Raw genomic sequence first — 12,975 nt, forward strand, 5'->3', positions numbered from 1 at the left:
TGCCTACATCTACAGGGTAGTATTGGTAGCAGGGGTATATAGCTCAGGCTTTCAACACCCAAGGGGGGGACTCAGGCTCAAGAGATGGAAGTGAGAGGGGCCCCAGGATGACTAGGACTGGGATTGGAATAGTGGGGAGAGACTGTCTTGGGATTGATGATGACACTTTCAAAAAGCCCTCCTTAAAATGTACCACAGGAATTTACTTGAAGTCTATGGAAGAATTGCAGATGAATGGCAAATCACCTTTTCTAGAAATTGGTGCTAAAAAGGCAGACTGTTGTGGTCCCCAGAGGCCAAGACGTGGGTCTGCCTGCAGCCAGGTGGAGAAGGGGCCTTTGATTAGACGAGCTTCTGAGGTCCCCTATGGATTTAAGATGCTAGGTTACTAAAGTCAGAGAAGAGAGAAGGGTTTCCTTTCTTGCACCATCCTGGGCACTTTATACGTACACATGCACCCCAACAGGCTTCGTTTCCCCATGTTTTCCTGCCCAGTGACCCATTCGTGCTTCCTTGTCTTCATCTGACAAACTTCCACTGCCTTCTCATTACCTGATTCTTTCTTGGATCCAGAATCCTAATCATAGAGACAAAGAAGAGTGAGATGCCATGCATAGAAAATAGAATCCAACCCTTATTTATAAAAAAGGAAAAGGGAAGTGGTGAGCTTATGTCCCCATTTATTTATAGCCCCACCTACTTCCAGAAGTATCTTAAGTCATGGCTGCTTTGGCAGAGGACTCAAGGAGAAAAAAAGTCTCCTCTTTAAAACCCAGACCAGGGAACACCAGCCCTGTGAGTTGTTAACAGGTTAACAATGGGGAAGAGAGTAATTCTGGCATTTAATTCCTGAATATTTTAAAATGTGAACTTTATTTGGATGAGAGGTAGTTTAGAGGGTGGTTAAAAGCATAGATTTACTGTTATACCCAAAAGAACTGACACAGGTGTTCAAACAAAAACTTGTTTAAGAATATTCTTAGCAGCACTATTCACAATAGCCAAAAGGTGAAAACAACCCAAATGTACATCAGCTGGAGAATGTATAAACAAAATGTGGCACATCCATACAATGGATTATTATTCAGCAATAAAAAGTAATAAAGTACTGATAGATGCTACAGCATGGATGAATCTCGAAAACAAGCTAACTGAAAGAAACTAGGCACAAGAGACCATAGATTGCATGACTGCATTTACATGAAATATTCAGAATAGGCAAATCCACAGAGAAAGCAGATTAGCCATTGCCAGAGTCTGGAGGGAGAGGGGAATGGTGAGTGACTGCTTAATTGGGTAAAAGGTTTCATTTTGGGTGATGGAAATGTTCTGGAACTAGATAGTGGGAATGATTGCAGAATTTTGTGAACGTACGTAATGCCACTGAATTGCTGAATTATACACTTTTAAATTGTTAAAATGGTAAATTTTATGTTATGCATATTTTATCACACACACAAAAAATAAACTTATTCTTGGGGGGTGGGGGGGAAGCATAGACCTAGTTAGTTGTGCCCAGGTTCTAATCTCAGCTCTACCATTTACCAGCTGTGTGACCTTGGGCAAATCACTTAAACCCTCAGTTCCCATTTCCTCTCAAAGTGGGGGTAACTGTAACAGTACCTACCTCAGAGGGTTATAAATCTTAAATAAGCCAACATATGCACTTAAGCATATAAGCAATATAAGCATTTGCTTAGCATAATACCTGGCACAGAGGAAGCATACTGTAAATATTTGTGTTATTAATCTAACCCCGGTATTCTCAACTGGGGGCAGTTTTGCCTCAGGAGAAATTTGGCAGTGTCCGGAGAGATTTGTGATGTCACAATTGGGGGATGCGACCGGCATCTAGTGGGTGGAGGTCAGGGTTGCCGCTGCCTATCTTACAATGCACAGGACACCTCCTCCACAGCTAAGAATTATCCAGCCCCAAATGTCAGCAGTTCCAAGGTGGACAATCCCTGATTTAAACGGAGCATGTAGGGACATGTGCTTCATCTAATGAATATATGAATAAAAATACGTCAGATAGAAATTTTTGTTCGAAAATGACTGCCAGCCTGTCTCTGTGTATAGAGAACGTGTGTTAGACTTTGTGAGGATGTAAAAGAAACCCAGCCTCAGTCCTGGAGGAGTTTGGATAAGAAGAGCTCTGTGTGTGCAGGGCTGTTTAAGAGGGAAGTTTTTACCAAGAGACTTTTGTCATCATTTTTCCTTTAATAAGAGGTGATCTGGGGTCATCCACACTTCTCACAATAATGCTTGCTCAGATGCTAGCACTTAACAGTTCCCTATAAAGACGCATCTTAAGTGAGTGAACAGTGTCTGTTCACATATCTGAATGTGTCTTGTGTTTGAGTAAATTCTATTGAACAAATATCTGAAAAAGAAATCACTGTCAGAAATAAAAATTACTTGTTATAAGTAAAGGCACAGACACAAGAAAAATATTAAATCTTCTTGTATTCAACCACGCACACACCAAAAGGTAAAGGAGACCCCTTTTGCCCACTTTCCATTTAAAGAGTTATTTTATCATATTCCAAAACCATATATCCATATACTTAGTCTAGTTTGGATCACAGAATATCTTCTCACACAGAATGACTCACCACCATCAAAAGGTCTGTCTTGATTTGCTAGCAGTGAAGTTTGGGAAAGGGACCCTTATTCCTCCTCTCTGTCCTTTTGCCTTTAGGCTAAGTATTGGAAGACTGTTAAAGGCATGCCAAACCTTCAGTCAGTCCCTGTGCGTGGCAGATGTCCTTTAGGATTGGGCGATGGGAAGGAGGGCTAAGGAGTGTGGTGGAGACCATGAGGAGGGCAGACCCCTGGAGGTTCACACCCTTGGAAGCTAAAGCATGGGGATGCGTGGGGCAAGAGACCCCACTCCATGCACCACCTTTGCACACCTTCCTCCATAACTCTGGTTTCCTGTATGTATAAGTGCTTTCGACAGCTTATTGAGTGCTACTATGGCAGGGAATCTTACTAGACCCTCTTGTAGGAGGAAGCAAAGGTAAACCAGACATAGAACATGTCACACGGAGTTCTCAATATGGCAGACCATAAGACCTGTTATAAATCACTCTAATAAAGTGATTAAGTGCAATAAGAAAAATGTGGGGAAAACACTATGGGATTCCAGAGGAAAGTGTTTGCCTCCAGTGGGGAGTTTGGAGAAGTCTTTTTGGAGAGGGTGGCATCTGAGTTCGAATGTGAACATTGGTGGATATGTAGATGTGGAAATGATGCTGGAAAATGCTAAAGGACAGAGCAAACTACCAAGGTGGGAAGTTGACTATGTCGGAGAAGAGGATTTGTAGCATTTGTGGCAGGGAGTATAGGGAAATAAATAAGATGGATAGATTGAGATGAGCTCATGAAAAACCCACAGTGCTAGGACGCAGTCAAGCCATGGGGAATCAGTGACATTTTCTGAGCAGAGGTGGAGTGGTGACTGGACTAAGGCAGCTGTTGTGCAGCTGTGTATAAGGTGAACTGGAGAGATATCAAGGGTCTGAGTTATTGTGAGGCAAGAATAGTAAGGAGAGGCCAGACTTGACCGATATTTCAGATAAAGAATTTGGCAAGACAAAGTAAAGGAGGCAGCCCTGCACTGCTTACCTAGGCGCTTGGACACGAGGTTCAGAAGCGCGGGTGCTGGATGCAGATGTTTTGGGCTGTAGTCATGGCTCTGCTGCTTAAACCAACTGCATGTCCCTGAGATACCTCTTGATGTCATAATCTCTTCATCCACAAAATGGGAATAAAAGTCTTGTTTTACATACACATGAGAAGATTAAATGAGTAAGTGCACTTAACACATTCTAAATCTCGTCTGGCATAACATAAGTTAATGTGCTCAGAAGCCCAATGTAAAAGTTGGCTGTTATTATTATTGAAAGTAAAAAGAGGATGAAATGAGAGGATGGACTTCTGAACCAAGTTGGAATGACAGTAATTGCCAGGAATAAAGAATTACACAGGGAAAAGATTGATCTTTTATTACTCTCCCCAAGGCTGCTTGGAGGGGCTGGAACATGGGGCCCCACAGAGGATGGGGTGAGATTCATGGACAGTCCCATCTACATCACGGTCCAACCATCTATGTTCTTGTTTTCTAGTTCCAAAAGCATTGATCATACTGTCTGGAATTAGCTGCATTAAACTTTGCCAACAGATTAGGAGTCCTCCTAAGACATAATGATTTCCTCACTTCTATTAATGCAGAGACCTGGGACCAGAAAACCAGGGTCCCAAGGGAGACCATCAAACAGATGATGCTTTTAAGAGCAAGGAGGGCATTAGCTTGGATACTAACAGAATTAACACGGAAAAATTTTTTTAAAGAAAAAAACTATGATGTTTTGGTTTTAGTTAAGGAATCTTGTCTTGTCTTTGTATGGAGGGAGCTGTTTGTGGCTGGGTCGGGGGAAGATGGGGGTATCCAAAATAAGAGGCAGGATGGGAGCAAGACATCCTGCCTCTTATTTTGAAACTTTGACTACAGAAACCAGAGCTGAAATGCTATACCATTCTCTTATGCCTCATTCAGTGGTCAGACTGTTCTAATTTAATGCGTGCATAAGAATAAAAATTAAGCTTTCCAGTGCTGGGGCAGATTTTTTTTTTTAAAAAAAAAGAGATGCAGGCTTTATCCCCTATAAGATTAAACATTAGGGTTTAAAGGTTTAATCTGCTGGAATTCAGCCCAGGATGGGGTTCAGAGCCCCAGAATAATTGGATACAGCCTCAGGCTTTGAACATCAGAGCTGGTTGGGGGTTGTGTGTGTGTGTGTGTGTGCGTGCGTGTGTGTGAAATATGCTAGCGAGCGTTTGAGGTCTCTCCTTGGCAATGAGCTGTGGCAGGAGGAATAAAGCTGCCTGCCCCTGCCTCCTGCATTGGTTCCTCAGTGGCTAACTGGATACAGCTTCTGGGGGGTGCCGTGTTCATGAATGTGTGCTATTGTTCCAGGCACACGTCGGCCTTAAGAAATAGCACAAAACAAAACAGGCCCGTCCTTATTCAGAGGCAGAGCCCCCTCCATCACTCAAACCAGCCCTTCCAGGTCACATGCCCGAGGCCTCTGCAGACAGGACGCAGCTGCCTCTAATCTGCTGCCTAACATTAGCCGCGGTTCAAAAAACCTGACAGCGCTGAGCTTCCCAAGGCTCCGCAGAGGAAACTAGAAAGATCTGGGGTCCGGGCACTATGTTCTCCGAGGAGCTGTGGCTGGAAAATGACAAAAAGTGTGCTGTGGTTCGGAAGCCTAAGCAAGGCAGGAAACGCCAGGAGCTGCTGGCCGTGGCCTTGGGGGTGAAGGTGGGAGTCAAAGGCAGCTTTCTTTGGCCCCCTCTCAAACTCTTTGCCTGTCCACAGATCTCCTCCCTGGTCCGAAGGGCCGCCCTCTCACACAACGACAACCACTTCAACTATGAGAAGACACACAACTTTAAGGTAAGGGAGCCTCTGCTTTCTTTCTTCTGTGATAAAAGGGCAGGTGGAGAGCTCCAGTTTATGCTTTCCATCTGGTCTTTGATGGTAAAGTAACGAGACAGCAAACTCCTCTGCTTTCCACATTTAGTTACTTGCTTTGAATCAAATCAGACGGGAGATTTCAGAAAGCAGTTTGCTTGATGCTGATGCTTAGAAACACCTATATGTATGTATGTTAACTTAGTTCTGGAGAACTGGGCCCATTTCCTCACATTCCCACGTCCAATGAAAGAAACACAGAGCATGCCCAGTCTTTGGCATTTAGGGCTCATCTGGTGAATATCAAGCAGTACTTTTCCACTCGGAGTAGCAGTAAAGAATATTGTTATCTCTGAGCAAGTGAAAACAGTTGCCCGTTCCACATTTTGTGTTTTGTCTTTTGTTTTCTGGGACGCTAACTCTTTTGGTTTATGTGTAGACAGCTGTGAAAGCAAATGACGACAGGAGATACCAGCCAGTAGCTTTTGTCTGTGCTCTGGGTGCAGGGGGCACCCTGGCAGCCTCACCAAGCTCCTTCGGGTCACAGCCTTGGTCCTGCTCACCAGACCAAACAAAAAGATACGGAGAGCTGGTGGCGGTTTAAGTGGATTTTCCCATGTGAATTTATAAACTGGAAATACTGCTATCTTCATTTCAGACTAGCAGTTGTAGAAACGGCCTGCCATCAGAAAATTACGCGTGCTTCCTTTGCCCTGATGTGTTTTCCAAGAAGCGCTGGGAGGAGGTTCTGATGCCAAATGACCTGGCTTGAGACGCCATTGAGTGCAGGAGAGACAGGACAGCGTTAGAGGTTTTACCCCAGCAAATGGGCTGACGATGTGGAAGTTAGAGAGAGTGGAGATGAGGGATCCAGGAAGAAAAGAAGAGACAGGGGCAGCTAAATGTAAATTGTATTCTCTTTTAAAAACTCGTTTCCCTTAGGGCCAGTAGCCCGAGTAACAACTGGAACTAGATAACCCTTTGTCAGAAGTGACCAGGGAGACCTAGTTTATTCTGTTGCTTTCCTATCCTTCCTACGGACAGATGTGTGTCTATTAAATATACATTTGTGTTAGTTTGGTCTGTTTGCCCTGCTTCTGTTTTTAGAAAGCAAGCAGCTCAGGCATTTGCATGCTATAATTGACCTGAGGCATGGAATTTATTCAGCTCTCCATATTTAGCATGAGGGTGAAGAATTGCATTAGAAGGTCCTCATCCATGCCAAGGCTTTTGCTATTTCTCTCATCACTGAATAGTGACAGGTCTAATTTGGGGCATCACTGAGTAGAGACGGGTCTAATTTATGTTTTTTCTCTTTCCTCTTTTCTATCTTTACCCTAATTTTTTTTTTTTTTTTTGCCTTACGAAAGTATTTTTCTGACTTCTGGCAGAAATCCCTGATTTTTTGCATCCTATAGATGCACTACCATGAATGGGAGGATGGATCTTGGACTTGCAAATTTTTTTTCCTTCCTCTTGAAAATTCTGATTCTTTTGGCTTTAAGATACAATTGGAATTTTGCCCTACGCAGTTATGTGTTTACATGGGCTAGCTTCTCTCTGTAGATACTCTGTCTGAGTTTGTGTGAAAAATACCCAAGTGTATTTAGTTGATTGATAGTTGCAAAACTAATTTCAGTCTTTTTAAATCTTAGATCTCTGCATGGGACATAAAGACATTTAAAACAAATAGTTAGTTGAATCTTATTTTCTTAAATAGTTCTGTTGCTAACATGAACTATATTAATTATTTATCACTGAAAAACACCAACAGCTTTTTAAACGTTTGCTTTAAAAGTCAGTATCTATTAGCTATATCAACAATATCTCTTCTAACTTACTGCTATTAAAAGAAGAAAAGGCAGAGAACAGGCAGGTTGTTAGAGGGGAATACACAAGCCAGACAGGAGCGTTTCTCTTCCATGTTTTAAATAGACATCTTTGAGACATAACAGACCCTTGAGTCGCTGTGTCAGTTGATTGTGGCTTTCAATGGTACTGCTCGTGCCACTGTCCTTAAGAATGAGTGGCTGAGGCAAGAGGAGGGATGGCTCTTTCTGTCACTCCTTTCCCCATCCCGGCCTCATTCAGCCCTCTCCTCACCCGCCAACCAACTTTAAGTGGGAACTCTGCATGGTCTTTAGAAGAACATTCTAAAAGCAGGTCCCTGCTATAAATAGAGCAGTGGGGTTTTAGTAACATGCCACTGACCTAACAGAAGAAAGAAAGCTCTTATCAAAGGCCCCTGCCATCTGCTTGGAATCTGTTTTATATCTTAAATTTGCAGTAAGTTTTTATTTATATTAACTTCTAGTAGGCTTTGTTCTGAAACTTTCTTGATTTGTAATTTGGGTTATTATTGGAGGGTATTATGTGTCTGGCAAAGAGAAAGTGTTTAAAAAGAACAAGTAATCACATTTTCATGCTTATCAACAAATAAGCCTTGCGAGGCCCTGTCTGCACTCTCGCCTAGAGGCCTCCTACCAGAGAGTCAGATCTGCCAGCAGATCTTGATGCCTCACTTCAGAACAGGATTTTCTGCCCCAGTCAGGACTATTCCCCGGGTAAAAAGCCCTCTCCTCATCACTCTCCCCAGGAGCTTCATCACAAGCAATGAATAGATAACCTATAATGAAAAGGATCTGAAAAAGAATACATATATATATATATATATATATATATATATATATATATATAAAACCGAATCACTTTGCTGTACACCTGAAACTAACACATCTTTGTAAATCAGCTATACTTCAAATTTTAAAAAAAAAGTACAATAATTACAATTTTAAAAAAGAGCAATGAATGGAAACTCCTGACACGGTACAGGTTGGAACCCCTCCCGCTGTGCTCTTTGAGAAGGCTCCCTGTCACTGCTCCTGAGGGCATATCTACTGCCCTTGCTTTCCAAACAAGGCGTGTCTAGGAAAAGCCGAAATTCAGCTCTGGAAACAAAAGGTTTCGGCAGCAATTTAAAGTTGCGCCTCATTTCATGCAGTAATTAGATACTTCTCAACACTGTATACAAATGCGAGTGTTGCTGATTTAAATCCTAAATTCTCGGGTTACTTGTACATACTAGGAACTAAGAGTAGTTGCTGAAGGAATGATGACATTAGAAGACTTCTCTCTAAAATGAAAACTGTTTGATATATAGAAAAGCTGTTCTGTTATTTAATGTGTCTTATGTCCGCATCTCTGTTTATCCATGGGACTGAAAGAGGCACTCTCCCGTAGGTAGACTAGCTCTCTTTTAGAGGATCTGCCCTACGAACACCTTATAGCTGAGCTCTGAAACCCTCGAGAACCCTGCAGCGCCATCAGTCTGGATGACTGGCCTTCCTTCCCCACTTAGCACAGTGATGAGGTAGCTGTGGCCAGCTTGGTACTCCTGCCCACAAAGTGCTCTTTGGCAAGGAGCTTAATTCTCAGAGCGTCAGTTTCCTCATCTGTAAAATGGGAGTGCTGTAAGGTTTAAAGAATACATGTAAATCACTCAAGGTCACTGGCACCCAGTAAGTTTGGCTACTATTATTACTTTATTGTTCATCTTTTCGTGTCTCTCATTTTTCTTGAGTTTTGATGTTTAGCTTTCTCTGTCTCTGTATTTCTTATTTTCTACCTTCACTTCTTCCTGTCCTTCTTTTTTCTATCATCTCTTTCTTCTTCTCAACACAATGTAGTTAAAAAATGAAAGAGCATTCCAGGCAGTGCAAAGGACATGAGTCAGAACTTGGAATTAGAAATGAGCCAAGGGTGAACAGGGTACAGGGACGATACCATCCAGGAGAGAGAGTTGCTCACTGCACATCTGGAGAGTCAGCTGGGGCGGGTCGGGTGGTCACAGCCTGCTGACCCATTGGCACTTTGTGCGCTTAGCCCACTCACGCTCTCAGCCTTCCCAGTCTGCATGTGTGTGTACATCACTAGCTCCTTCTCCTGAATTCTCTCCCTCCACCCAGGTACTTCAGGGGCACTCTTCTCTCCCTATATGCAATATGCATGGAGAGCCAAAGGTCCAGAAAGTTCTAAACGTTAGAGAGCAGACCACCCGATCCCGACCTCACCTGTGTTCCCATCCCACCAATCCCTCCCCCAGCCCTCCCCCAGGCCTCCCTGTCCATCTTCCCTTCAATCCTCTTCTATCCCCATCCATCCCTTTCCCAACCCTCTGCCAACTTTACTTTCATCCATAGTATTGATCACCAGCTGACATTGTACACATGTATTTATGTGTTTGCCTTCCCCTTATCAGAAAGAAAGACCCCCCTGGGTGGGGGAAAAGGGGTGGAGATAGAGACTTTTGTCTGTTTTACTTTCTGCAGAAATCCCAGTGTCTCAATCAGGGCCTGGCCCAGAGCCGACTGTCGGTGAATATGTTGACAGGATGTGTAGCAGGTATCTCCTGACCCTGCCTACCTAAGCTTGCACTTTCCCTCCTCACTCCCCGTCCCACAGTTTGCCCTCATCCGGGGCTTGTTGTGCTTGTGTTAGTTGTGCTCAAGTCTTTCCAGGTGGTGGGTAGCGGTCCTTGCCAGGGTCACCGACCGTGCTACCCGGTATCTTACATGCAGGCAAGCGGGGGAGACACGTGCCCGGTTTACTCCCATTGTCCCAGCTTCCTGTGTGGTGACTCTCAAAAGTGGCCTTGACTGGGCTTAAGTTAAACGGTTGCCAACTTGCCCTTTTATGTCCCCCACTCTCCACAGACGAGGCTGCACCAGCAGCATCCTTTTCCTGCAGTACACTGTGTGTACGCACGTGCGCGTGCAGCACCTCCCACCCCGAAGATTCTGGGGGCCAGGACAAGAAGTCCAGGAGGCTGAGAGTGTGTCCCAGCTGAGGCTGGGACACCCATCCAGGGTGTGGCAGCACCACGACCTCCCAGTCTGGGTTTTGTGGCTCCTTGACGGTTTCTTTGCCTATCATCAGTTTCTGCATTCTTATCAATCTGGTGGTCATTTGCTTTGGAACAAGCCATATTTGCTTCCCACGTGCAAACCCCTTGCTTTTCCTCATCTTTGTTATCCTCATAAAATGTGCCAGCACTTCACCCCCAATATCTTGCCTGCCCTGCATTCTCGCGGGCGTGCAGGGGCCCCTGCCTGTCCTGGTCCCGCTTCCGTGTGCCTGGGGAAAAGGGTGGTTGGATTTTGCACCTGCATTTTGGCACGGGCAGAAATCACTTCAGAAATGGTTGTGAGTTTTATTTTGTTTCTTTTGTTTAATAATCAGAAAAGGCTGTTTTGGCAGAAGCAAGTCTGGAAGGAACAGTTCAAGGAAAGGCTAACTTCATCACCTTGAATATAAAATGAGGGACTCAAAGTGAGACTGGAATAAACAGGCTTGGAAATACTGGGCTTTATGAAGAAAATAAGGCTTCTGCTCTCAAAGTGCTATGAAGATGAGTCATTTTTATCTACTGTAGCCTGGCTCCCCCATTATAGTTATTAGAAACCCCTTATTTTCAAATAATAGAACCCTTGGAAACCATCTTAAGTGAAATAATAGGCAGGCCTCATAGAGCCCCCAAGGGACTGCTCAGAACTCAGGCAGGGAGGAAGCAGGAACTGGGGGTACACCTGGACCCACTGTCTCCTTCTCTACCCCCTCCCTCCCTCTCTTCCATTCTCTTCCCTCTCCCTCCCTTCCCATCACTTCATTGCTTTCTACTCTCATGGTTCTCTCCCTGCACAAGAAGTCTTAGTCCATATGGTCTGCAGAATATGGCTGATGATAACTCCCTAGTTTACGTATTACAAAGACCGGCCACAAAATCCCAATTCTAAATTTCCAGAGAGAGAATCGGAATAGCCTGACTTAGACCAGGTGTCTACTATGCTCAGATAACTCTGGCCATGGAGGTCACCCCCTCCCCGTAAACACATGGATGGGGCTATAGGATGTCTGGAGGATGGATGGTACCCAGGTTACGTGTGAAAGAAAGGAATCCTCCCAAGTAGATAGCCTGGAGATGTCAGCTGTAATCCTTTCCTCCTTGTTTTGAAGAATTCCACTTAAAGTTTCACATCAAAGTCCAACTCTTTCCACTGGGTTCTGCTTGAAGGAAGTCATGAAGCTACTCTGAGCCTCGATGTTATTATTAATATTAGTATCTGAGAGCCTGGGCATTCTGCAGCACAAGTTAGTCTTGTCATCTGTTTGGGTATAAGGAAGAGTCTCTATTCTTTTAGTTCCATCTTTTACAAAGTGTACCCATTGCTGTTGTGCCATTTTGGAGCTAGGACTAGCCCTCGGCAAACCTGGGAAGTAAATGAGGTTTGTGTCTGGCAAACTCTCCACCCTCTTCCCCTGGATTGGTTCTCTTGCCCCCCTTCCATTGCTCCTATCTGCCGAGTTACTCCATGGAACCACCCTGCTGAGACCTGCCAGCCCTAGTTTCTAGATCTCAGCTTCTCCTTCTCCACGTCATCTGGAGGCTTTGCATTCTACAAATTGGCTACACATTAGGGTTAATTTGAGATATCATCTGTTTCCTGACAAACCAACCTGGTAGGTTGCACGAAAACCCTTTCTTCTGTGATTCACCAAGATTTACTACTACTCCACAGAGAGTACGTGCTCAGTTTAAAAAGGGCTTGTTCATGAAAATGACAGCTAAATTAATCTAGTAGTCGTGTTTTAAATGAGTCCTCTTGAGACCAGCGGCACGATGCCTTTCTGCAATGGAATTTCATTCATGGCAGGGATTTTGGCCAAGTGAGGAAACAAGTTTTGGACAAGGCTCTCACATAGGTGAGTACCTTCTCTGCCTGCCAGGGTCTGACCTAAAGCTTATCTTATACCTCCTTGGCATGTTTTTATGTAAATACTGGGACACTGTCATTGTAAATCCTTTACAAACCAGCAGAGCCTGGTAGAAAGAAAATAGGCTTTGACAGCTAACCCAACAGAGACTCCTTGCTTAGGCCACATACCAGGCAAGTGGCTTGGCCAAGGTGTTCCACAAATGTAAATCATTTACTAACAAGTCTGGCCCATATAAAATGCTTAGTTGTTATTAATTTTATATTGAGTTTTTTTCATGCCAAAGAACATTTCATTCAAAGGGACTATTCTAAATGACTAAATGGCTGATCCTGGCTTTTTAAGTCCAGAGAAATACTCCTTCTGTGTTTTGTGGAGACAAAAAAAACACCAGTGATCACTGTACGTATTAGCTGGGTATAAGTTCTAAGAAGAGGTAACTATTTAGACATTCTTTTTTTTATTCAGCAAATACAGACTGAGGGCCAATTATGTGCCAGGCACTGCCAGGTACAAGAAAGATGGTGGTGACGTAAGAATGTGAGCTCTTCCCCTGCCAGGTGGTTCTCAACCAGAGCAGTTTTGCTCTCCATGGGACATTTGGCAATGGAGACATTTCTCATTCTCATGACTGGCATCTAGCAGAGGCCAGGGATGCTGCGAAACATCCTACAAGGCCCAGGACTGTCCCCACCACAAAGAGTTATCGGCCCCAATGTCAA

At 44.0% G+C, this 12,975-nt stretch overlaps 1 protein-coding gene and 1 pseudogene across 2 annotated transcripts in view; one reads left to right on the plus strand and one right to left on the minus strand.

Annotated features, from left to right (window-relative positions):
• The window catches only part of CHN2 (chimerin 2), a 324,377-nt gene that overhangs the window by 285,207 nt on the left and 26,195 nt on the right, over positions 1-12,975 (plus strand). Inside the window, exon 7 of the mRNA XM_082471987.1 lies at positions 5,387-5,464. Coding sequence (XP_082328113.1) covers positions 5,387-5,464 — 78 coding nt within the window. The remainder of the gene's footprint in view (positions 1-5,386; positions 5,465-12,975) is intronic.
• Positions 1-12,975, minus strand: part of LOC309665449 (lysosomal dipeptide transporter MFSD1 pseudogene) — a 59,425-nt pseudogene that overhangs the window by 7,616 nt on the left and 38,834 nt on the right. The window contains exon 3 of the transcript XR_014268472.1: positions 247-3,780. The product of XR_014268472.1 is annotated as a lysosomal dipeptide transporter MFSD1 pseudogene (transcript). The remainder of the gene's footprint in view (positions 1-246; positions 3,781-12,975) is intronic.

The sequence above is a fragment of the Balaenoptera physalus genome (genome assembly GCF_965194825.1).
Source record: "Balaenoptera physalus genome assembly, chromosome: 8".
Lineage (NCBI taxonomy): Eukaryota > Metazoa > Chordata > Mammalia > Artiodactyla > Balaenopteridae > Balaenoptera > Balaenoptera physalus.